The 25,375-nt window shown below is 36.3% G+C and overlaps 3 protein-coding genes across 7 annotated transcripts in view; 2 read left to right on the plus strand and 1 right to left on the minus strand.

Moving 5' to 3' along the window:
- Positions 1-4,984, plus strand: part of DNAAF4 (dynein axonemal assembly factor 4) — a 69,473-nt gene extending 64,489 nt beyond the window's left edge. The window contains exon 10 of one of the 2 annotated variants that reach the window (XM_015537451.2): positions 4,956-4,984. The gene's annotated coding sequence lies outside the window, so the exon portion shown is untranslated. Of the gene's footprint in view, positions 1-3,169; positions 3,209-4,955 lie in introns of those variants that run through there. The other variant, XM_007081871.3, reaches the window with a different exon arrangement.
- A 3,100-nt stretch (positions 4,985-8,084) lies between these two features.
- On the minus strand, positions 8,085-15,262 carry CB3H15orf65 (chromosome B3 C15orf65 homolog). Its single transcript, XM_007081867.3, has 2 exons — positions 14,914-15,262; positions 8,085-8,575 (listed from the first exon to the last, which is right to left on the minus strand). The coding sequence occupies exons 1-2, from the start codon at positions 14,929-14,931 to the stop codon at positions 8,228-8,230; spliced, it is 366 nt and encodes a 121-aa protein (XP_007081929.1). The 5' UTR covers positions 14,932-15,262; the 3' UTR covers positions 8,085-8,227.
- A 140-nt stretch (positions 15,263-15,402) lies between these two features.
- Positions 15,403-25,375, plus strand: part of CCPG1 (cell cycle progression 1) — a 42,071-nt gene continuing 32,098 nt past the window's right edge. For 3 of the 4 annotated variants that reach the window (XR_006218623.1, XM_042988805.1, XM_042988807.1), the window contains exon 1: positions 15,403-15,493. The gene's annotated coding sequence lies outside the window, so the exon portion shown is untranslated. The remainder of the gene's footprint in view (positions 15,494-25,375) is intronic. The other variant, XM_015537447.2, reaches the window with a different exon arrangement.

Consider the following 25,375-nt stretch of genomic DNA (forward strand, 5'->3'; position numbering starts at 1 on the left):
CTTGGGAACTATTACAGGATAAGAAAAGAGATCTCAGTGTAGAATTGGGGTCTTTTCATAATATAGCATGGGCAATGGACAAGTGGTGATTAACAGCTAAGGAACAAGTTGGGGGTGGGGGTCGGAGTTGTCAGTGGATAGAAAATCACTAAGAGGAAACATCAGGGGTAGGGAGATTCTGGCTATATTAATCTAACAGGATTCTTGCTGAAGGCAGGCCAGGTTGATTGGGCATTACCTGGGGATGATGAGGGGTGAGGAATTTGGTCAAATATTGAGAGTGATTGAAATTAATGGTGGGGATTCTGGCTAACCCAACTTAGCATTATTCTTGCTAACAACTGAACTTGACAAGGCCCAAGGATGAGGCCCAGTTGGAAAGTGGCTAAAGGAACCTGTTTAGAGTTTGGTGAAGGAGAGACCACTTGTCACCAGCAAGCCAAGTACTTTCCAGTGAATCTCATCCATGTGCCAAATGAGGACAAAGGATTTTTGCACATACCATCTGGGGAAAGGGTTAGTAGGTGATCTCCCAAAAAGACTGACAATAGGAGTATTTCATTATCGTATTGATCTGATCTGGCTCAGTCTCACTCTCAAAGACCTATCAATAGCTGATCCATCTCTGAGTATCAGATTCACATTAACCCAGCTCAGGAGACTGCCTGGGCAAAACATACTGCCTACTTATTAATTATTAACCCAGCAAAACAGACTGCCTACTTATTAATTCATAATTAGAAATTGAGCATCTGCATGGGGATGATAGGTTATATGACAATTCACCTTTCCTTATAAACAGATGTATATAGTAAATCACATCATAAAATTGCTTGGTAAACATGTTAAAAGAAACAGGTCCAAAATGGAGTCACTTGTGGCTTCACAAGTGAATTCTACCAAACATTTAAAGAAGGGTTAATACCTATTCTTTTCAAACTATTCCAAAAAATGGAAGAGGAAGGAAAGCTTTCTATGAGGCCAGCATTACCCTGACACCAAAACCAGATAGAGTCACTACAAAAAAAAGAGAGAACTATAGGCCAATATCTCTGATGAACATAGATACATATATCCTCAACAAATTATTAGCAAACCAAATCCAACAATACATTAAAAAAAATCATTCACCACAATCAAGTGGGATTTATTCTCGGGATATAAGGGTGGCTGAATGTTCACAAATCAATCAACTTGATACATGACATCAGTAAGAAAAAGGATAGGGTTGCCTGGGTGGCTCAGTCAGTTAAGCTTAAGACTCTTGATCTGGGCTCAAGTCATGATCTCATGGTTGTGAGATCAAGCCCCATATCGGGCTCCATGCTGAGTGGGGAGCCTGCATGGAATTCTCTCTCTCTCTCTCTCTCTCTCTCTCTCTCTCTCTGCCCCTCTCCTGCTCATGTGTGTGCACACTCTCTCAAAATAAATAAACATTAAAAAATAAGACAAAGGATAAAAAAATATTATTTTAATAGATGCAGAAAAACATTTGACAAGGTACAATATCCATTCATAATAAAAACCCTCAACAAAGTAGGGTTAGAGGGAATAGACATCCACATAATAAAGGCTATCTATGAAAAACTCACTGCTAACATCATCCTCAATGAGGAAAAACAGAGCTTTTCCCCCAAGGGAAGGAACAAGACAGGATTTCCACTCTCAAAATTTTCATTGAACATACTACTGGAAGTTTTAGCCACAGCAATTAGACAAGAAAAAGAAATGAAAGGCATTGGAATTGGTAAGGAGAGGTAAAACTTTCACTACTTGTAGATGACATACTATATATATAGAAAACCCTAAAGACTCCACCAAAAAACTTCGGAACTGAGAAATGAATCAGGAAAGCTGCAGGATACAAAATCAATATACAGAAACCTGTTGCATTTCTGTACACTAATAATGAAGTAGCAGAAAGAGAAATTAAGAAAATCCCATGTACAATTGCACCAAAAATAATAAAACCTAGGGATAAACCTAACCAAAGAGGGGAAAGACTTGTACTCTGAAAACTATAAAACATTGATGAAAGAAATTGAAGATGACACAAATGGAAAGATATTCTATGCTCATGGATTGGAAGAACAAATATTGTTAGAATGTCCATTCTACCCAAAGCAATCTACAGATTTAATGCAATCCCAATCAAATACCAAGAGCATTTTTCACAGAACTAGAATAAAAAAATCCTAAAATTTTTATGGAACCACAAAAGATCCTGAAGAGCCAAAGTAATCTGGAAAAGAAGAACATAACTGGAGGTATCACAATCCCAGATTTCAAGATATACTACAAAGTTGTATTAATCAAAACAGTATGGTACTGGCACCAAAACAGACATATAGATCAATGGAACAGAATAGAAAGCCTAGAAATAAACACACACTTACATGGTTAATAAAGCTATGCCAGGGAGGCAAGAATATGCAGTGGGAAAAAGAAAGGGTGTTTAACAAATGGTTTTGGGAAAACTGGACCATTTTCTTACACCATAGACAATAATAAATTCAAAATGGACTAAAGACCTAAATATGACACCTAAAGTCCTAGAAGAGAGCACAGGCAGTAATTTCTCTGACATTTTTCTAGATATGTTTCCTAAGGCAAAGGAAGCAAAAGCAAAAATAAACTATTGGGACTACATGAAAATAAAAAACTTTGAATAGCAAAGGAAACAATCAACAAAACAAAAAGACACCAAACTGGAGAAGATATTTGCAAATAATATATTCAATAAGGGGTTAATACCCAAAGTATATAAAGAACTTAACACAAAAAAACAAAACAAAAAACAAATCTGATTAAAAACAGGCAGAAGATATGAACAGACATTACTCCAAAGACACACAAAAAGATGCTTAACATCACTCATTGTCAGGGAAATGCAAATCAAAATCACAATGAAATATCACCTTACACCTGTCAGAATGGATAGTATCAAAGAGACAAGATGTAACAAGTGTTGGTGAGGCATGGAGAAAAAGGAACCCTTGGGCACTGTTGGTGGGAATCCAAACTGGTGCAGCCACTGTGGAAAATGGGTGGAGGTTACTTGAAAAATGAAAAACAATTACCATATGACCCAGTAATTCCGCTACTATTTACCCAAAGAAAATGAAAATAAGAATTTGAAAGGATATATGTACCCCTATGTTTATTGCAGCATTATTTACATTAACTGGAATGTGGAAGCAACCCAAGTATGCACTGATAGATGAATGGATAAAGAAGGTATGGTATGTATCTACAATGGAATGTTACCCATAAAACAAATGAAATTCTGCCATTTGCAACAACATGGATGGATCTAGAGTGTATAATGCTAAGTGAAATAAGTCAGTATAAGAAAGACAAATACCACATGAATTCATTCCTATGTAGAATGTAAGAAACAAAACAAATGAACAAAGGGAAAAGAGACGAAAAACAAAAGTCTCTTAAATATAGAGAACTGGTGTTTGCCAGAGGGGAGGGAATGGCTGAAATAGGTGAAGGGAATTAAGAGTACCCTTATCGTGATGAGCACTGAATAATGTGTAGAATTGTTGAATCACTATATTGTATGCCTGAAACTAATATAACAGTGTATGTTAATTATTCTGGAATTTTAAAAATGATAAAAAATAATTAAAAAAGTAAAATAAAAATGGAGTCACTTGCCCCCATTGCTGCAAATCAGGATATAATTGCAAGAATCTGAACTTTAACCAGTCAATCTGGAATTTTCTGATCAGCACTAGTGAGGTAAATTGCTTGCTAGAACCCCATGCTTCCCCCAAAGGAAGGTGACCTTGCCTGAAACAATTCTTCTTTCTCCTTTTTTCCTTTCTTCCTTTCTTCCTTTCTTTCTTTCTTTTCTTTTCTTTTCTTTTCTTTCTTTCTTTCTTTCTTTCTTTCTTTCTTTCTTTCTTTCTTTCTCTTTCTTTTTCTTTCTTTCTTTTCTTTTCTTTTCTTTTCTTTTCTTTTCTTTTCTTTTTTCTTTTCTTTTCTTTTTTCTTCTTCTTCTCCTCCTCCTCCTCCTCCTCCCCCTTTTTTTGTTTATAGCTTCTTTGTCCCACCCTGTTTCTGCCTATAAACATCTTCCATTTTGTTTAGCCTCTCAGAGCACTTTTCTGCTGGCTAGATGGGATCCTGCCTGACTGTTAAATAAAGCCAGTTAAATTTTTCAAGTTCACTCAGTTGAATTCTGTTTTTTAACACATAGAATCAGAACAAGGAGAATTAGTTTGAATAGAATGTTTCATGGCATCATGCATCCAATTGTACACAACAGGCTTCCTCTTTCCTATAAGGTTTGTTTATAAACCCTAAGGCATACCTCACTGTAACTAACTCTCCAATAAAACCAGGTTTATGCTTCAGATAATGACCACATTACCAGCATCTTCTCTTTGTCATTACCCATAGTTTTTGAAATGTAATTCCCCTTTCCAAAATGTTTTATTTTTTAATTTATTTTTTTTTCTAAAATGTTTTAAAGGCATATGATGACCCTATGGCCATCTTAAAATAGTCTTTTTAAGGAACTACTTTTGACAGTATTTACACTTCGTTTTATCCTTTTTATGACCTAATAAACATGTTTTTTGTTTAGTAAACAAAAAAAACAGTACAATAATAGAAATAGTAAACTCAATAATTTTTAGCTATTATACATGGTAAAAACCAATCAACTTATTTGTTCAAATATATTTATTAGATTTTTGATGGGGTAAACTAGATTTCTGATAGTCTTTTAGTTTATAGCTAAAAGAGAGGCAGACCTAAACTCACTGATAAAATATTACTTTGGGAAGATAAACTTCGTTTTATTTGAAGCTGAGAGCTCATGCTGTATTTGCAGTAATGATGAGTCAAGAAATGGAAGTGAAATGTCAACAATTCTGATAATCATATAAAGGTAGGAAAGTTTGCCTAAAGTATATGAGTTTTTGTTTTTGTTTTTTCAGAGCCAGGGAGGGGCAGAGAGAGAGGGAGAGAGAGAATCCCAAGCAGGCTTCCTGCTCAGCACGGAGCCTGATGTGGGGTTCATCTCACAACCATGAGACCATGACCGGAGCCAAAATCAAGAGTCCAATGCTTAACCTACTTAGCCACGCACGGGCCCCTCTGAATTTTTTACCTAATGTGTTTAAATATTTTCTACAAGAATGAGTTGTTCAAACTGTTTTCTGAAATGAAATCCTTCTTTTTGGAAAAATTACAAACTCGTTTGTGTTTGTTTACTTATTTGTAAAGTAAGTTACAAATTTGTGTATTTGTTTACTTACTTACATTTTAGCATATTCCAAAAATGTATTGCTTTATGTTGTATATCTCACAAAGTGGTGAATTTCACAGTCCAAACTCTAAAGCTTCTTTTAAGTTGTTTGTATCCAGATTCTAAATATACTATAAGCTGGCGAATAATTCTGTATATTGTCTATCCATGCTTTTGATTTTATACAGTTTAGTTTTTTTAGTCTTTATTAAAGAAACATTACTCTGTAGTTGTCTTCAACTACATTTTATCTTTAGAGCTGATTAGTACAGGTCAGTAGTTCACAAAAAGTTATCCCATCAGAATACAAATAGGCTATATTATCCTATCTTTTAAAAAATAACCTTTGGCCCCATATGTCTACTTCCGGCTTCCAGTCTATTTCTCTGTTCAGTTTACAGCAAAACTACTAAAAAGTACCACTTCCATTTTTTCTTAAACCTATTCCATTAAAGTTTTCCTTTCTGTGACCTCACTAAAACACTTCTCCTTGAGGTGACTAATGTTCTCTGCATTGCCTATTTGTACCTTCAGATCTCAATCCATGTGTTACCTCTCAAGATAATTTCACACAGCTGGCCTCTTGAAACAAATCCTTTACTTGGCTTTTGGGCATCAGTTTGCTAATTTCTTCCTCCTTCACTAATCACTTCTTGATCTCATTTGTTTATTTATATTCATTCCCATGATTTCTAAATGTTGGAGTTCCCTAGAGTTTAGTCCTTTGGTCTCTTTTCTATGAATACCTTATAGTCTTATTTGGCCTCATGATTTTAAATAATATCTTCGTGTGGATGTTGTTCAAATTGATTATATTCAACATGGGCTTCTCCCTTGAACTCCAGACTACATGTTCAGTTGTCTCACAACAGCTCTACTTTCCCCAGAGATTCTCTTCACTTCCTTCAGGGGTTTGGTCAGACATCAACTTATCAGAGACCTTCCCAGACCAGTCTACCAAAAATAACTCCTTGCTTAAGCACTCCCTTTCCCCCAACCCTATTTTACTTTTTTCCCCATAACATTTATCACTTGGCATATTTTATATATATTTATAGGCATACATAAATATTTACGTGTAACTATGTATACATAATTTATATATGTACATTTATACATGTATGTAAATGTAAATATATGTCTATATATATATGTACTTACACACATATATATCTATACTTTTTTTTGAGAGTATTTACTTATTCTGAGAGAGAGAGAGAGAACGAATCCCAGGCAGGCTCCACACTGTCAACACAGAGCCCAACATGGGGCTCAAACTCATGAACCGTTAGATCATGACCTGAGCCAAAATCAAGAGTCGGCCACTTAACCTACTGAGCCACCCAGACACCCCTCTATATATATGTTTTTTGGTCTCTTTTTCCCTACTGGAATTTACCAGAATCTAAGCTCCATGAGGACATGCTCTTAGTGCCTAGAAAATCCCTGGACTTTAACAGGCACTAAATGACTATATAGTGGCTATTGCAGACAATGTGCTTGATTCTGAGATACTCATCCTACCTGAGAATTTTAGCAACAAACAAAAAAGGGCCTAACCACCTGCTATAGTAAGAATCTTTAGGTTAATATATAGATTCTAAATTTTAAAAAATTGACTTCACTTGCCACAAATTGAGTACCTACAGTGAAGGGGGAAAACAGGTTGTATAGATTTTGTGGAGAAAAGGCAACTAAACTCAAGTTTTTTTAAAATTTGCAGTATTCACCTCAATATCTTGTCCAATGCCCTGATTTTTGGTGTTTTAGAGGAGGTGAACAAAACTAATTTTTCTTTTTGTTTATGTCATTATCAAATAAGTTTTGAGGTGTTTGGAAAAATCTTATGAGGCAGAGTTTGAAATATTTTCTCAAATCAAACCATTTTTTTATAAATAGAAGATACAAATTTCTGATCCCCTAGCAACTCAAGATTATTTTTTAATTGATGTTAATATCCTGAATCTGACACTAATAGGGAAAAATAAGAGCAGTGATTTTTTTCATTAAAGGTACTCAGACTCAAGTGTGGTTTCAACAGATGGCAGCTGAAATAAATAAATCTCTGTATACAGTGGAATTACATAGTTTAAAGAATAGTCTGTCATCCACCACTGCTTACACTTTGTTAAGGATATATCAAATTATTTGCGTTTATAAAAAAGTACCGCATCTCTTACATCTTTGTACTTCTACGTATTGCTTCTTCTTCCTCTACTGATCTTTCCTTTGATTTGGTTTTACCTTTTCCAGGATGCTTCTCCTGATGTCCTTGGTCTCAATTTGAGCAATTCTGTCTTTGTGTCTGAAAGACCTTTTGCATAATTTACATAAATTATCACATTTTATTAATTTGCTAATCTCATTCCTCTAAAATATTACTCATTGAAACAATAAAGGGACTGTCTTTTATTTCTGTGTTCCATTTGCATTAGTGACTGTCATTAGCAAGTGTTCTATAAATACCTGCCAAATGAATGAATGAATAGCAGGTCCTCTCTTCTACCGGCCTAGCAGTGGAAACTAACATTCCCCCAGGTTCTAAGCCATTAGTTGAAATAACAGAAAACTGGGAAATTACTGGTCAGTCTTCCTTAATTCAATTTTTTTTCTTAGTGCTCCTGTGTTCCTTTGTCTTGTTAAATATATTCAGTGGATACGTGAGATCCTTAAAGCCTTTTGAAACTTTTGGAGAATATGTACTAAATAATGTACTAAATGTGTCTACTTTTTATTCTATTTTGTACTAAAACGCATCCACCTTTTATTCTATTTTGAACACATTTTAATTTAAGAAGAAGTCACTGTCATTCAGTTATCAGTTCAAATGCTTTATTTCTTAAAAGTTTTCTTTTAACTAATTCAAATGCTTTTCTAGTCCAAATTTGGTATTCTAGCCTTAGATTTAGAACTCACTTTTCCTGAGTATATTTTCTCTTAAATATACACAGGAATATATTTTCATAGAGTGTGTTGAAAATTAGGAAAATCAAGTGTTCTGGTTCTGTCAGGTGCAGTGTTTAGAGTATTATTTTGATAAAATCCAGTAGCTCTGATATGGCTTGAAAATACTTGTTCCTTTGGACTATAATTGCAGGGAAAAAACTGTGGCATAGGTAAAAATTCACCATAATTACTTGAACTGGTTTTGTACATAATCATCTTAGGTTTTGATAGTGAGGTAGCTGTATGGAGTGTCTTTGGGTCCAACATACATGAAAACACAGGATTTCCAGGGTTCACACAAGGGGGAAGTTGTTCAGGTTTCATTTCTGTGTCTGAATTTGAAGCTGAAGCACTTTTCTTGTCCTAAAATATAAAGATATAAAATTATTGTCAATTATAAAATTTTGGGGGAAAAAAACCCCACCAAAATTAAACTTAACACAATAGTGTCTTATACCACTCATAAAAATTAACTCAAAATGAATGAAAGATTTAAATGTAAGACCTAAAACCATAAAGCTCCCAGAAAAGAACACAGGGGAAAAGCTCTGATTTAGGTCTTGGCAGAGTTTTTAGATATGACATCAAAAGCATAAGCAACAAAAGCAAAACTAACAAATGACACTGCATCAAACTAAGAAGCTTCTGCACAGCAAAAGAAGCAACAGAATGAACAGACAGCCTACGGAATTGGAGAAAATATTTGCAAACCATATTGATAAGGGGTTAATATCCAAAATATACAAGGAACTCATACAACTCAATAGCAAAAGAGAATCTGATTAAAAAATGAGAAGATGACCTGAATAGACATTTTTCACACATAAAACACACAGATGGCCACCAGGTACTTGAAGAGGTGTTCAACATCATTAATCATCAAAGAAATGCAAATTAAAACCACAATGAGATATCACCTCACTGTTAGAATGGCTAGTGTCAAAAATATTGGACAATATTGGGGAGGATGTGAAGAATAGGGAACCCTTGTGCACTATTGGTAAGAATGTAAATTGGTGTAGCCACTATAGAAAATAGTATGGAGGTTCCTCAAAAAATTAAAAATTGAATTAACATGTGATCCAGCAATCCCAGTTCTGGTTATATATCCAAAAGAAGTGAAAGCACTATCTTGAGGAGATCATTTGCACTCCCATGGTCATTGCAGCACTATTCACAATAGCCAAGAAATGGGAACAATCTTAAGTGTCCCATTAATGCATGAATGGCTAAAGATGTAGTATACTATACTCTCATGTATACATACACACATGAATATTAATCAGCCATTAAAAGGAAGGATTCGGAATCCTGCCATTTTGGACCACGTGGAAGCCATTATGCTAAATGAACTAAGTCAGATAAAGAATACTAGATTCTCACATATATATTAATCTAAAAGTTTAGAAAAGTCAAACTCATTGAGGGGTGCCTGGGTGGCTAAGTTGGTTGAGGGCTGACTTGGGCTCAGGTCGTGAACTCACAGTTCATGAGTTCAAGCCCCACATCGGAGTCTGTGCTGACCACATGGAGCCTGCTTGGGATTCTGTCTCCTCCTCTCCCCTCCCCTGCTTGCTATCTCTCTCTCAAAAATAAACCTTAAAAATTTTTTTAAAAATAAAAAGGTCAAACTGATTGAAATAGAATAGTGATTGCCAGGGGATGGGTGATGGGGGAAAATGGAGAGCTATTGGTCAAAGAGTACAAACTTCCAGTTATAAGAGGGATAAGTTCAGGGGATCTAATTACAGAATGGTGAGTATAGTTAACATTACTATATTATATACTTGAAAATTGGCAAGAGAGATTTTAAATGTTCTTGCCACAAAAATAACCTTAATTATGTGAAGTGATCGTCAAAATAAATAAACATTAAAAAAATAGATGTACTTGTGACTGGTTATAATCTTGAAAAATAAAAAGGCGCTACAAGTTGAAATTAACCTGAGTTAAAATCTTTTCCTCATAATAACATCCTTAAAAGCTACCTTTTTATGTAACAGTACTATAAATCATATTCAATCAACTTTTCAGTCAACTATTAATGTTCTACTTGAAGAGAGCCCTTAATAAACTTTTTGGAAGTATTTTTCTGTGAATAAGGGATTTAAAAATCTGAATCAAGTTTAGTGAAAAGAGCACTGGAATGCTGGGTCTGGCCTCCTGGACTTGCCAGGAACGTGAGAACCTGGGTAAGTCTGATTCTCTATGCTTCAGTTTCCTGCTTGTAAAATAAGAGAGCCTGGATTATTTGTTCTTTTAATTATCATCTAATGACTCCATTTATCCCACAGAACTTGTAAAGTTTGTAAATTTATAGTTTATAAAATGAGGTAGTATCACAAAGTAGTATACTATGTTCTCATGCTGTGCCTGTTTTAATGACATTCATAAGGCAAAGTAACTTTTCAGAAGAGCTTCTTTAAATAATTTTGAGAACTCTTGGATCTTCCTGAAAATCCAACCCAAGAGCACTTGTTTTGCTGCTGTATTTGAATAAAGGGAAAAGCCTTTTTCTTACTGTAAATTTCCCTGTTGCAAACATAGGTGTTAGAAATGAAATTGCTGGTCTTTTTTTTTTCTTCTTAAGTTCTCCAGGTTAACTATTCATTTTTTTAAAGACTGATACTGTAATTGACAAAGGTCTGAAGTGTTTGGTTATTGTTCTATTGTCTTGGTATCTTGAGCTGAAAGACTTTAATATTTGGCCTCAGAAAAACTTCATTGCTCAGTTCTTGGGAATTAGAACGTTATTTTATGAATATTTATCTCATTGGAACCTCCAGCTACTACTGACCCAGCCACCTTTAAGTCCTGCTTCTTTCTTAACTTGTCTCATCAGGAACAAAATCTTAGTAGTGCTTTACTACCTACTAATAACATGGAGAAGTTATCTGAAACTAGAAGTCCTTTATCCATAGTAGTGTTCTCTTGTACAGTCCTTCTCTTACTTTTATGTACATATGAAATACACAGGAATCTAGTTAAACAGTAGATTCTGACTCACGTCTGGGGTAGGGCAAAGATTCTGCATTTCTAACAAAGTCCCAGGAGATGCTTAAGCTGCTGATCCCTAGATGATGTTATGAAAGTTGTGGCTAAGCCATAGTGAGGAGTTAAAGAGGCCTCTGGGAGATAGGCAAAGGAGTGTGGGTAGAGAGAGGGCCATAATCATACCTGCATGGCTTATTTCCCAACAGACTAGTTGGGAAACTTGCTACTTGTGTACCTTCTGCTTTAAGAGTTGTAAAGAGCACCTCTTAGGCGTCACCAGTTCTGTGTTCTGATATTAGCACTAATAGCTAGATGACTGATGAAATTATTTTACCAGGATTCAAGTTCCTTGTCTATAAATATAAAAGGAAGGAGCTGGATTAGATGGTTGTTTTCTAATCTGAGGACTCAGATATCAGGACCCTCCAAATGTAGCAATAGCAACTGTTAAAAAACAAAATTCAACAAGGTAAATTTGAAGATCTAATTGGCTTTATTAAGCAATTCATGAATCAGGTAGCATCCCATCAAGTAAGTGGTGGGTAGCTCTGAGGAGTGGTACAAAATGGAAGGTTTTCATAGGAAGGATAAGTTACTAGCAAAAGAAAAGATTGTTTCAGGCAAGGTCACCTTCCTTTAGGGGAAAGGACAGAGGGTTTTATCATGCAGATTACCTCATTTTCCTTTGGGGGAGGGAGAGGGTGAACCAAGGTGACAGATCACCTGATTGGTGCTGACTATAAAATTCCAGATTGATTGGTTTTAAATTCCTCTTATGGAGTGGCTTAAACTGCAATTAAGTCTTGGTTTGCTATCCTGGGGGCAAGTGATTCCACCTTGGCCCCAGGTTTTCTTTTTAACAGATCTAAGTGATTTTGTTATTCAAAAAGCATAAAGGGATATGCATATTTACTAATGATAAGGCCCTTTATTTGTGACAAGTTAATAAGTTATAATAAGTTAATAAGTATGTTCTATTATCTAAATAGGCAAAAAATTTTGGTAGTTTAAAAATATAAAAATAAAAATATTTGGCAGCTTCTGGAACATGTAAGATCTAAATCCTTCCAGATAGGAAGTTACATTATTATATCTAAATAACTTCATGGTAGTTGACAGGGTACTGTAACTCTGATTTTTAAAGGTTGTGTTAAATAGCAGATTGTTTATGTATCATCTATAAATTAATAAAAAACAAAACAAAATTGCCATAGTTCCTGTGGTTATGGAGATAAAATGAAATACAATTGAAGTGATATAAATGGAATCAGTTTTTATCATTTCTTTCAGATATACCTCAGTGCATATGGATGATGTTCCAGAATTCAGTTCTAAAGTTTACAGGTTAATAACACTACATTGTACAGTCCTTCTCTTAACTTTTATGTACATATGAAATACACAGGAATCTGGTTAAACAGTAGATTCTGACTCAGGTCTGGGGTAGGGCAGAGATTCTGCATTTCTGTATAGTATATATAAACTGTATAGTACAGTTTACTAATACTTCATATTCATAATTTTTTTGAGAGAGAGAATCCCAGGAGAGAGGCAGAGAGAGGGAGAATCCCAGCAGGCTCCACTCTGTCAGCACAGAGCCCCATGAGGGGCTTGATCTCATGAACCATAAGATCATGACCTGAGCTGAAATCAAGAGTCAGAGTCGGATGCTCAACTGACTAGGCCACCCAGGTGCCCCAGTATATTCATAATCTTGTAGGAAGCTGGCAAACCTAGAAGTAGACCTCATCAGATCTTGCTACTTATTCTTTGTGACACTGCATATTAGTGTTTTTTAAAAATATCACAGTAGACTGGATAATAGCAAGTCACCAGAATCCTATGGTATCTCAACAGGTCAGCTTTTCTCAAAATGTGTAGGTTTCTGGGGGTGCCTGGGTGGCTCACTTGGTTAAACCTCTGACTCTTGATTTCAGCTCAGGTCATGATCTCCTGGTTCATGGGTTCGAGCCCCAAGGCGAGCACTATGCTGACTGTGTGGAGCCTGCTTGGGATTCTCTCTCTCCTCCTCTCTTCCCCTCCTCTGCTCATGCTTGCTCTCTCTTAAAATAAGTAAATGAATTTAAAAACATTTTTTTAAAAAGTGTGTAGGTTTCTGGAGCACAGGAAAAGCTTCTTAGTTGGAAGGCGGCTGCCCTGTAACTTGTAGGAAACAGTAGCAACCCTAATATACTTTATGGACACCCAGTCAGGTTGCCCATAGCAACCTCAGTCACAGAGTACTCTTTCATCAAATCACCTGCTACTAAATTCTGATCATTGGCCCAAAATATAATACAGAAAACCAAATCCAGTCAAACTAGAAGACAAACTTTGTTGGCATAATTTGTACCACACAATCTGGAAATGTTAAGTGTCTACCTAAATCTTTTTAGACTTCCAGGATAATTAACAAATGTTTATAGACTTAGAAACAAAATACTCAAGGGGTACCTGGGTGGCTCAGTCTGATTCTTGACCTCTGACTCTTAATCAGTCTAAGCAATTGACTCTTGATCTCTGCTCAGGTCATGATCACATTTGTGAGATCAAACCCCAAGTCAGGCTCTGCGCTGACAGTGTGGAGCCTGCTTGGGATTCTTTCTTTTCCTCTCTCTCTCTCTCTCTGCCCATTCCCGGCTGTCTCTTTCTCAAAAATAAATAAATAATCTTAAAAAAAAAAACATTCATGGCTTTTACTTTATTCATGGCCTCACTGTAGTTTTCTTATTTGGGTTTCACCCTCTTCAAATCTGATATTCTTAAAATATAGAGTTCAAACTAGATACAATTAAAAACATACAGCCTCATACAAAGAATAACAAAAGGATTATTTTAAATGCTCTGCCAGGTTACACAGCAAATATTACTTAAGGATAAAAAGGTTAATTAAAATTGTAAATGATTTTTCTAAAATTGTCTTAAAATTACACTGTGAAATTGCCTTGAAAAGAATAAAAATCTATAGATAGATATTAGCTTTCTCACTAATGTACTTTTCAGTCTCCTCTGGAATTACAGAAAGTCAAGCCACTGTGACTTTTCAAAGTTCTTCATTATAAACACATGCACATTTAAAAAAAGATAAGAATAAGTCATTGAGATAATGAAAATGCCCTTTATGGAAGCTGTAATTGTAAAATTAAAATTTGTGTTTTCTTTTTTGGTGTTGTGTCACAAGTGATGTTAACTAGAGCAACACCAAAAGCAAACGAATAAAAAAACCCTCCAAAAGTCAAATTTTGGGGTACCTTTTTCTTTCTGCCCAGGCCCATCATCTCCCTTGTTAATCTTTTTTTTTTTTTTTTTTTTGCCACAATTGAGGGACAAAACCTTAACTTTAACCTTAAACCTTAACTTTCTACTGCTTCCACCAACAGTAAATACAAGGGCAACATATCCTTTTTTTGGTCCTATCCCTTTTGAACAAGGCACAGTGTAAGAATGTAAAATTAACAAGGTACATTTTTTTCATTTACAGCCATCACCGCAGTTTGCAATGGGGTACGAGTTGCATAGCATCCCCAATCATTTTTATATTTTCAGAGGCAATTCTGGCTCAATGCAATGCACAATTACATCTGTATAGCCCAGTGGTTGCCTAAAAAGGTGTGTTTTTTTTTGCGGGGGCGGGGGGTGGGCGATGCTCAAATTTACAGCAAGGAGTACCAGCGGTCAAAAACATTCAGCTCTCTGCCGAAACCCACCCAGTCGTACTCGGTCATTCTCGGTATCTTCCTTATTTTTTCGGCAAACGTAGTCTTTCCCCGCAGCGGATGGTAAGAAGACCAGCGAGCATCCAGGGGACGCGGCCTTTTACTACATCCAGTTAAGGGAGCGAAGAGAACGTGATCCGCTGGCTGAATCAGTATGTACCGACTAATCCGCCTAATCCAGGGAGTAGCTTTCGGGGTGAAACCGCGAATCCTTTAGAGTGGTCAGAGCAGCCCGTCTCCTTAGCAACCGGCCGCGGCGCCTCTCCAGCGCCGGGGCCCGGATGTTGTGAGGATCGCTGCTGCCCCGCCTAGCTTCCTGCAGCCTGGCAGCGGCGGGCTGCACTTTTCTTCGGGAGTCGTAGTTCTTCCCTCCTCCGGCGCCCGACATGAGGAGCAGGCGGGACTACGAGTCCCGGCATGCGTTGCGTCGCTCCGCCGGCCACCGCCTCCCGGCTGCGGACGCCTGCGAGCAGGTTGTTGTTTTTAAGAGAGGCGTCACTGTGCTCGGAGCTGTGACCGCCGCCACCGCGACAGTCAGCGCAGTCGGGCGGAGGTGGCATTGCTCGTTCAGGTACGGCCCTGGGCGGATTGGGACCCCGGGAGAGGAGTAGCGGCCACCGGTCCGGGCCCTGACCAGCACCCTCTTCTGCCGGAGGCAGAGGCGGGGTCTTCTGTGAGGCTGGGGCTGCTCGGACTGGGGTCTGCTCCGGCGGGGGCCGACTCCTGGAGCCTGGTGTGTGCAGGCGCGCGCGTGGTCTCGGAACGCGAGTCCGCAGCCCCCCGGGCCTGAGCCGGCCTTTGAGGCGTCGGGTGGCGAGGTCCTGCAGCCTCAGATGCCCGCTGGCAGACCCGAACGGCGTGTCCGGGGCGTGGGGTAGTTTATAACCCGGGGGACACTCCTTCCTTCACCGGGCTGGCTTGGGGCGCTTCTCTGTCTTGATTGTTGAGCATCCATATGGTAAGATGTTACGTGCGTCACCCGGCCGGGTTTTTCATTCGGTCCATCTTTTTTGGTGACGTTTGAGCCCCGTGATGCCAGGAATAGAAAGATTAAATATTAAATAATGCGGCTGAGATTTCTGCTTATACGCCAGGCTGACAGTGGTCAAATATCCTTTCTTACTTACCCTCTTCCCCATCCACCAACCCACTGTAGTATGGTCTTCCTAATGGATGGATAACTCCCCTGTAGCAGCTGTCCACACAATTCCTTGTATGCGTTACATATTTATCTCTGTTTAATGAATCCAGCTCTGCCATTGGGAGCGCCAGTTGTAATGAACTCAGTCAATTAGGGTACTTTGTTGAGGGGGTGAAATTTGCACTGTTTCACAATTGCTTTATGTAGAAACGACGTGAGGCTCTCTTGTAGCAAGAAAGGTAACTACTTGAGTCCTGCGAATTTTAGATTTGCCTCCTCCGCTAAGGTTACATCCATTGGATAACGCTTGAAATCCTTGTTAGTGCTTCATAGTTTAAGGTTTGAATCTTATTAGGTCCCACATTTCTCAGAGGGATCTAATTTATCCCACCTTAAACGCTAGTGTGAATGGTTTACTATTCTTTGCTGAGCTCTCATCGTAAAGTTGAAGGACGGGAGTAAGGTATTTTAAGCATAATTTTTAACCCTTTACACTAAGAATAGGATTCTAATTAAAGAAGCAATTAAAAAATCATACTCATAATATTCAAGGGTGTGGGAATTATTACTTTTTAAATGAAAACAGGTTAGAAAATAGTATAATTCTAATTGTGTAAACTGTAAAGCTAGAAGTGATCAGAAATAAGCTCAAAGGATAGTTGTAACAGTGAGTAGATGGTGAAACTACAAATGACTTTTTCTTTATACTTTCTGGTATTTTCCAAATTTTCTATGGAAAAGAAATTAATTAAGCAGCAATTCCAGTTAACCTTTTAAACATTACTTTAAAAAGCAAACAAGGAACAACAAAAAACATACACAAAGCTCCTGCTATTGCATCCACAGACTATATGAGTAACAATTTGAATGTAAATTATTTGTGCAGAAGGGGCGTTAGGTGGATTAAAAGGAAAAAAAACTCTCACATATGACAATAATTCTTATTATTTGTACATGTCATCTTTTATTTTTAAATCTGTTTTCATTTTGTACAATAAAATCAATGACAGAAGTGCTTAGTCTTGCGTTAAGGCAGTACAATCTTGATTATTCCTGTAAATCTATCAGGTGACAAAAGATGGGCATACTAATCTGAAAAGATCTGGAGATAGGGAAAATTTGAATTTATTATTTGTAAGCATTTGCCAGTGGAAATAAAGAAGTTAAACAGTAACAAAATGTGGGCTTTTAAAGCTTGTTTTCATTGAATCACTTTGAGTACCATGTTTAATATGTCTGATATTTTGGATTACGCTTACTTTTGTTTTATTTTCTATTATGGATATGTCTGTTATGCATGGAAAAGAAGCACATTATTTAGCCCACATTTGGTTTTCTGTCATAAGGAAAGGGTCACATTGGTCTTCTATAGGAATATTCTATCTATGTTTGCAATGATCAGTCCTGAAAAATTGAGATTTAACCTCAACTCCAAGTGTCCATTAACTGTTAATAAAAGATCCATTCTAAAGCTTTTTGTTTTTCAAGCTATAGTAGTCATATTTTATTTTCTTAGATTGTTGTTCTTTGGAGCTTTGCTTCCTCCTCAAATTCCAAATCCTTTTCACTATTTTGTACTTTTTAATTTTGTATATTTTGTGTATTGTGTTGCCTCAATATCTTACTAGATATTTGGGTCCATGTACTGGACATAAGAAACATAATTGATTAACATGTTTGAGTTACTAACTGCTTCCACGGTACTGTAGTCTAGACTGTGTAGTTGTATTCTTATCCAAGTTAAATAAACATTTAAAAAAGCTAGGTGAGTATGAACTGCTAAGATCCTAGAGCAGTAGTTTCTGACATGTAAAGAACATGGACACAGCAGCAAGGCCTGTTAAGCCCAGGATATCTTAAAACAGAAAATGCAGACTCATCTAACAATGCAGAACTACTAGAGGCTGGATTGTTTGCATGTTATGTGTGGTTAGGTGAGGAAGTTGCCATAATGTATGTGATAACTTCTATTTTCAAGAACTTCCTTGTGGCAGTTTTACAGTTTTGACTAGATTAAAACAATTTAGAGATATGAATGTGTTTCAAAGGATATGTCCAATGTATTGCATCAGATAAACTTGAAAAAAGTTTACAGTTTGAGTTCTAAGATGAAAGTTCTCCCTATAATGTGAGAAGGATTGCAGTTAACTGGTAAGTTTAGGGATTTTCTTTTTTTAAAAAAGGGCTTCTGGTGTGTGTTTAAAGAAGGGCCAGTAGGGTTTTCTGAAGGAAGTATTAAAAAATGAGTAACGTGAGTCAAAGATTTTCCTCCTTCATTACAGTAAATCAGAAATCTAATTTTTCTTTAGTGTTTGTCCATAAATCACAATCCTAAAACCTTCTAGTTCATGTTACCAATGTGATGACATGTAAAAAGAGCATTGGATTGGGAGTAAGGATGTTTAATGATGTTGAGCACATAATTTATGAGTCTCTTTTGTTTCCCTGTGTACATTGTACATAATAGCTGGTTGCCTTACTTCTTAGGGTATTTGTGAAGATTAAATCAGATATGAAAAAGACATTACTTTGTAAGTGGCATAGTGATCTATGCATGCATAGTATTATTGGTCTACATAAAGTAACATTTACATAAAAATATATTATGCATTTGAAGTGTGATGATAATGTGATAATGTATTTTTTGACAGGGAAGTTTGATGGAAAATGTCAAATGGGGTATTACTTTGATATTTTGGTAGAACTTTTGGCTTTTTCTAGGTTGAAGGAAACCTGGCCCTTGTCCTGACTGTGACTTTGCACTCTTCTGCATTAAAGGTCCTGAAACTTTAGTGTGCTTTTATGGTTGGGCTTTTAATTTTGGTTTTGTTTTTTTTTTTTTTAATTGCACATCATATCATTCTAACTTCTAACAGTAGGAAGTGGATGTTTTTAATGTTCTAAATGTGTTTAATGTTCTAAAATGTTGGTTTAAGTTGATTTCATAACAGGCTCATAACAGTGAGCTTACACTGTATATGAAATCGTAGGTCCTCTGAGAGATACATTGCATGTGTAAGCCTTGGTCTTTCAGAAATAGTTTACAGCTTAGACACCTTCTTGGGAAATCAGTGCTGCCTATTATAGCATCTGACCCTTGAGATTAACTTCAGTAAGATGGACGTATAGAATATTAAAGCAAAAAAGTCTTTTAGAAACTTTTTAAGGACTGTAAGTAAATGTATATGAAAGTGAAAGGCAAAGAAATACATTATGTATCCTGGGTTGGTAACAGCTGTTTATATGATTAGTTGATAAGTCAGTATCTTTACTAATACTTTCTAATATTACTACTAAAAAGTAACAATGGATGTATATTTAATTCTATATTTTTTAAAATGGAAAACAAGAAAAGTGTAAAATCCCTTTGTTTTTCATAAAATTAGGACAAATTAAAGAAAAAGTATAGATATATGATGAATATTTTTTAACAAGCAAAAATAATTATTTTTTAAAAAATTTGAGAATAAAGGAGAACAAAAAGACAAAACCCAACAGTTTTATTTATGTATTTATTCATAAAAGGAAAAAAGGGGCCACCAGAGGCTCATGGTCCCCAAGTGAGTATGGAGCCTGGTCAAGTTTATGTATTTATTGGCTCTTTTGGGCTCTTCCAGAATTAAGATATAACAATCTCAGATTTTTTTCTTAGAATGAGAATACTGGTGAAGGGAATGTTTACATGCTAACAGACATCTTAATTTCATCATAGTGTTTGAAGTTTGAATTCATAATGTTTACCTCATTTCAAACTTTTTATCAAAGATGTGGCTTCTTTTAGATTGAGGCAAAAATAGAATACTTTTATCTTTGAATATGGCAGTAGTTGCTTTTGTTTCCCTGTTTGAGGGATGTTACATCATAGAAGGAAATTTGTGAAGAAACTGTGTATTGATTCACTTCTTAGAGAATTTATTTTCTAGATCCAAAGGTTAATCTGCTGTACTCTGCTGTATGTAACAGTGTTGGTGCCTCTTTTTGGGTGTGGATAATGTGAAATTACTACTCTGTTCTAGATTTTTTCCCAGATACCTATTTTTAGTGATAGATTTCAGTGTTTTAAATGAAATTCCATTCCATTAGAACTAGGAGAGGGTTACTTACAAAGATCGGTTATGTTTATCTTTGCCTCCACTCACATGATGAATATAGTAACCAAGAGTCAGGGCAGCCATAGGACCCACATCTTAATGGTGTAATTATTGCACTGTGGACTCGTCAAAGCCCTGAGTAATGCTGTCTTCTCTAGTGTCAGTTTTCCACAGTAAACTTCTTATACCTCAGATAGTAAACATTTTTCTATGACTCCCTTAAGCCCTTTAACTTGTTTTGAAGAAACTGGTCATCCAGAAGATGATTGGATTTGTATCAGTCATATACTATGCTTAAAATTGGGTTTGTCTTTTCATTTTAAAAAAGCGTTTATTTTCTGCTGACTATAAAGGTAATAATGGTCATTGAAAATTTGGCAGATATATTACATATAATTTTAATTTTTAGATTTGAAAGATACTCTGAAATTTTAATGTCGCACATAGGTTAATATAAATAGCATTTTGTTATACATATTATTCTGTCTCGCTTTTTTTAATGATACCTCTCCATGCCAAGGCATGTTGATCTACTCAATCTTTTTTTTTTTTTTAATTTTTTTTTTTTTTAACGTTTATTTATTTTTGAGACAGAGAGAGACAGAGCATGAATGGGGGAGGGTCAGAGAGAGGGAGACACAGAATTGAAACAGGCTCCGGGCTCTGAGCTGTCAGCACAGGGGCCCAATGCGGGGCTCGAACTCACGGACCGCGAGATCGTGACCTGAGCCGAAGTCGGCGCTCAACCGACTGAGCCACCCAGGCGTCCCTCTACTCAATCTTTTTAATGGCTGTGTTAATTATAGATGCTACAAATTTTAATTTTAATAAATTCATTCTTGGTGGGCATTTTACTTTCTAATTTTATATTGTAAAAATTACTCCGTCAACCATTCTTACACGTGTGTGTATATATATTTTAATTTTTAAACAAATTTTTAAATGTTTTTTTTTGAGAGAGAGCTTGTGTGTATGTGCACACACAAGTGGGTGAGAGGCAGAGAGACAGAGGGGGACAGAGGATCTAAAGCAAGCCTGGTGCTGACAGCAGAGAGCCCCATGTGGAACTGGAACTCACAAACTGTGAGATTATGACCTGACCCAAAGTTGGAGACTTAACTGACTGAGCCACCCAGGTGCCCCTTGTGTATATATTTTCATACTCAAGTTAGCATTTGTGTCAGATAAATTCCTAGAAATGAAATAAATAGGAAATGAAATGGAATTGGTGGGTCACAGGTTTTCTGCCTATCAGTGAAAGGAGGGGCGCCTGGCTAGCTCAGTTGGAAGAGGATGCAGTTCTTGGTCTCAGAATCATGAGTTCAAGCCCCACATGGGATGTAGAGATTACTTTTAAAACTTTAAAAACATCACTGAAAGATAACAATATACACTTCCCCTGTGTGCAATGCCTATTTCCCGATATCTTATCCAACCTACTAACCTGTTTAGTCTTTTGTTAATTTGTTAGGCATTAAAATAATCTTGTTTCTCTTTTTACACTACTTTATGTGTTTTAAAAATTGCTTGAGCATGTTCCTTGCTAAATTTTCCACTCAGTGCTTTAACCTTTTTTCTTATTGGTTATTGGTGCATTTGAAGTGTTTTTAAAACTCTTGCATACATGTCTCAGATCTTTTCCCAGTATATCATTCATTTTTACATATAGTTACTTTTGGCAAACAAGTGTATATTTTTATATAATTTCCTTTACAATTTCTGGGTTTTGTGTAAAGCTTAGAAAAAGATAATCTTTTTTTTTTTTTTTTTAACATTTATTTATTTTGAGACAGAGGAACCTGAGTGGGAATGGGCATAGAGAGAGGAAGAGAGAGAATCCCAAGTAGGCTCTGCACTGTTAGCACAGAGCTGTATGCAGGGCCCAAACTTGTGTGAACTGTGAGATCATGAGCTGAGTTGAAATCAAGACTTGGATACTTAACCAACTGAGCTACCCAGGTGCCCCAGAAAAAGATCATCTTTACCTCTGGATTATAAAGCTGTTTTCCAATTTCTTAGATTCTTTTTGTTGTTTCATTTTGTACATTTAAATATTTAGCCCTATTTTACCAGGTGGTCTTAAAAGTTTTAAGAAGCTGTATATTAATAATGCTTATCTTTTACAAGGGAAACAAAAGATGACATTGAAAGTCTTTTGTAACATCATGTTTATGAACGTGGAGGTTGTGTTCCTGAATGATGCAACTTGGCAAAAACTGAGTTTTTTCCTTTGGGATGCAGGATAGGGAGAACAATGAAATTTGCTTTCTTTTTTAATTTGGAAATATTTTATATGAAAGTGGCTGTATTTCTGCATCTCTTTGATCCTCTACCTTCTACATCAACAGTGGGAAGCTTCTGTGCTGTGTTGTGAGCATCCAGAATGATAGCCAGCACTTAGTTCCATATTCAGAATTGCCTGTCAAATTTTTTGTTCCTTGATGCTTTTGGAAAGCCACTTAGTTTTGGCCTTTGCTTGCTGAAAATACGTTGCAAGATTTATCGGCTGTAACAATTTAAAAGTCCTACAGAAACTTCGTCTTTTCCTTTTTCTTTTCTTTCTTTCTTTTTTTTTTTTTTCTAAGTCTTTTTCAAATAAAAGGTTTTCCTGACCATTCTAGCCAGTAAGCCTTGAAATCAACTTCCCCTAGGGTAGTACTTCTGCTTCCCATAGCACAAAGGCTTACTGGCTGAACTGGTCTCCTAAGCTAGGTTTATTTATTGCCAGAATTTGGGGACCAAAATGAGGTCGACACTGTAGATGGTAAAAGTGTAAACTGACCCATCACTTAAGGTTAGACTACTTTGAAAAAAGAAAGCAAATACAGTGGAGAGTTCATTCCTCCCTATGAACCTATTGAAGTGAACCTATTGAAGACTACTTAGTTCCTTAAAGAGATTTCTCACCATCTAACTACAGAAATATTTATGTCAGTGTAACTTTTTAAAATGTGAATCTGCCAAATTACCATAAAGTATAGTGACAGAACCATCTTTATTAGACACTAAAAGCCTTAGATGACTTTTTTCTTGCATCACCCTTTTTCATTGATGATAAAAAAACCCATCAACAACTTAAACATCCATTAATAGGATAATAAACTATGATAAATATAACACTACATTTTTTAGTCATTAAAGTCATTTTTGAATAATTTTTAAACATTAAGAAGTTTGTTAAACAGCTAATTGGAAAGAGTAAAGTAGGATACTTTTTGACCCCAATGCTTATATAAAATGTTTGGAAGGATGTATCCCAGGTACATTTAAAATTTGCAGGTATTTTCAGACCACAATACTATGAAACTCAGAATCAACCACAAGAAAAAAATTGGAAAGACAACAAATACTTGGAGATTAAAGAACATCCTACTAAAGAATGAATGGGTTAACCAAGAAATTAAAGAGGAAATAAAAAGTACATGGAAGCCAATGAAAACGATGACACCACAGCCCAAAAGCTCTGGGATGCAGCAAAGGCGGTCCTAAGAGGGAAGTATATAGCAATCCACGCCTTCCTAAAGATGGAAGAAAGGCCACACATATACAAACTAACCTTACACTTTAAAGAGCTGGAAAAAGAACAGCAAATAAAACCCCAAACCAGCAGAAGACAGGAAATAACAAAGATTAGAGCAGAAATCAACGCTATCAAAACCAAAACAAAAGAACAGATCAGTGAAACCAGGAGCTGGTTCTTTGAAAGAATTAACAAAATTGATAACCCCCTAGCGAGTTTGATCAAAAAGAAAAAGGAAAGGACCCAAATAAATAAAATCAAGAATGAAAGAGGAGAGATCACAACCAATACTGCACAAATACAAACAGTAATAAGAGAATATTATGAGCAATTATATGCCAATTAAATGGGCAATCTGGAATAAATGGACAAATTCCTAGAAACATATAAACTTTACCAAAACTGAAACAAAATTTGAACAGACCCATAACCAGTAAAGAAATCGAATTAGTAATCAAAAATCTCCCAAAAAACAAGAGTCTAGGGTTGGATGGCTTTCCAGGGGAATTCTACCAAACATTTATAGAAGAGTTAACACCTATTCTAGAAATGGAGGAAAACTTCCAAACTCATTCTCTGAGGCCAGCATTACCTTGATTCCAAAACCAAAGACCCCACTAAAAAGGAGAGCTACAGACCAATTTCCCTGATGAACATGGATGCAAAAATTCTTAACAAGGTACTAGCCAACTGGACCAACGATACATTAAAAGAATTATTCACCATGATCAAGTGGGATTTATACCTGGGATGCAGGTCTGGTTCAATATCCATAAATCAATCAGTGTGATAACATCACATTGATAAAAGAAAGAATAAGGACCACATGATCCTCTTAGTAGATGCAGAGAAAGCATTTGACAAAATATAGCATCCTTTCTTGATAAAAACCCTCAAGAAAGTAGGGATAGGAGGATCATACCTCAAGACCTATGGCTAATATCATCCTCAGTGGGGAAAAACTGAGAGACGGTCAGGAACATGACAGGATGTCCACTCTTGCCACTGCTGTTCAACATAGTATTGGAAGTCCTAGCCTCAGCAATCAGACAACACAAAGGAATAAAAGGCATCCAAATCGGCTAGGAGGAAGTTAGACTTTCACTCTTCTCAGGTGATGTGATACTCTATATGGAAAACCCAAAAGACTCCACTAAAAAACTGCTAGAACTGACCCGTGAATTCAGCAAAGTCACAGGATATAAAATCAGTGCACAGAAATCAGTGGCATTTCTATACACCAATAATGAATCGGCAAAAAGGGAAATCAAAGAATTGATCCCATTTATAATTGCACCAAAAACCATTAAAAAAAACCATAAAATACCTAGGAGTAAACCTAACCAAAGAGGTGAAAAATCTTTTTTTTTTCTTTTTTTGTCATTCCAAAGGGATTTAACTCCGTTGTCTGTTAAACGAAGTTGTGCAATGGTGATGGAAAAATCAGTTTCAGAAGATCCTCAATGCCTTTTCCTCCTCCATGTTTATAGTATTGGGGGAGAAACCTAACTGCATTATTTGCTGAGCATTTATTATTATTATACCATTTTATAATTATACCGTTATTATTTTTAACAAGAGGGGGTTCTTTCCTGATCCTTTGTGGGGCATCCTGAAAACTGAAAGCAGGGAGAGAAATTACTTTTAGTCTGCTTTATTGTTGCATGAGAAAAGCTGAGAGAGTGAGATCCAGAAGCTGGA

Source organism: Panthera tigris, chromosome B3 (genome assembly GCF_018350195.1).
Source record: "Panthera tigris isolate Pti1 chromosome B3, P.tigris_Pti1_mat1.1, whole genome shotgun sequence".
Classification (NCBI taxonomy): Eukaryota; Metazoa; Chordata; class Mammalia; order Carnivora; family Felidae; genus Panthera; species Panthera tigris.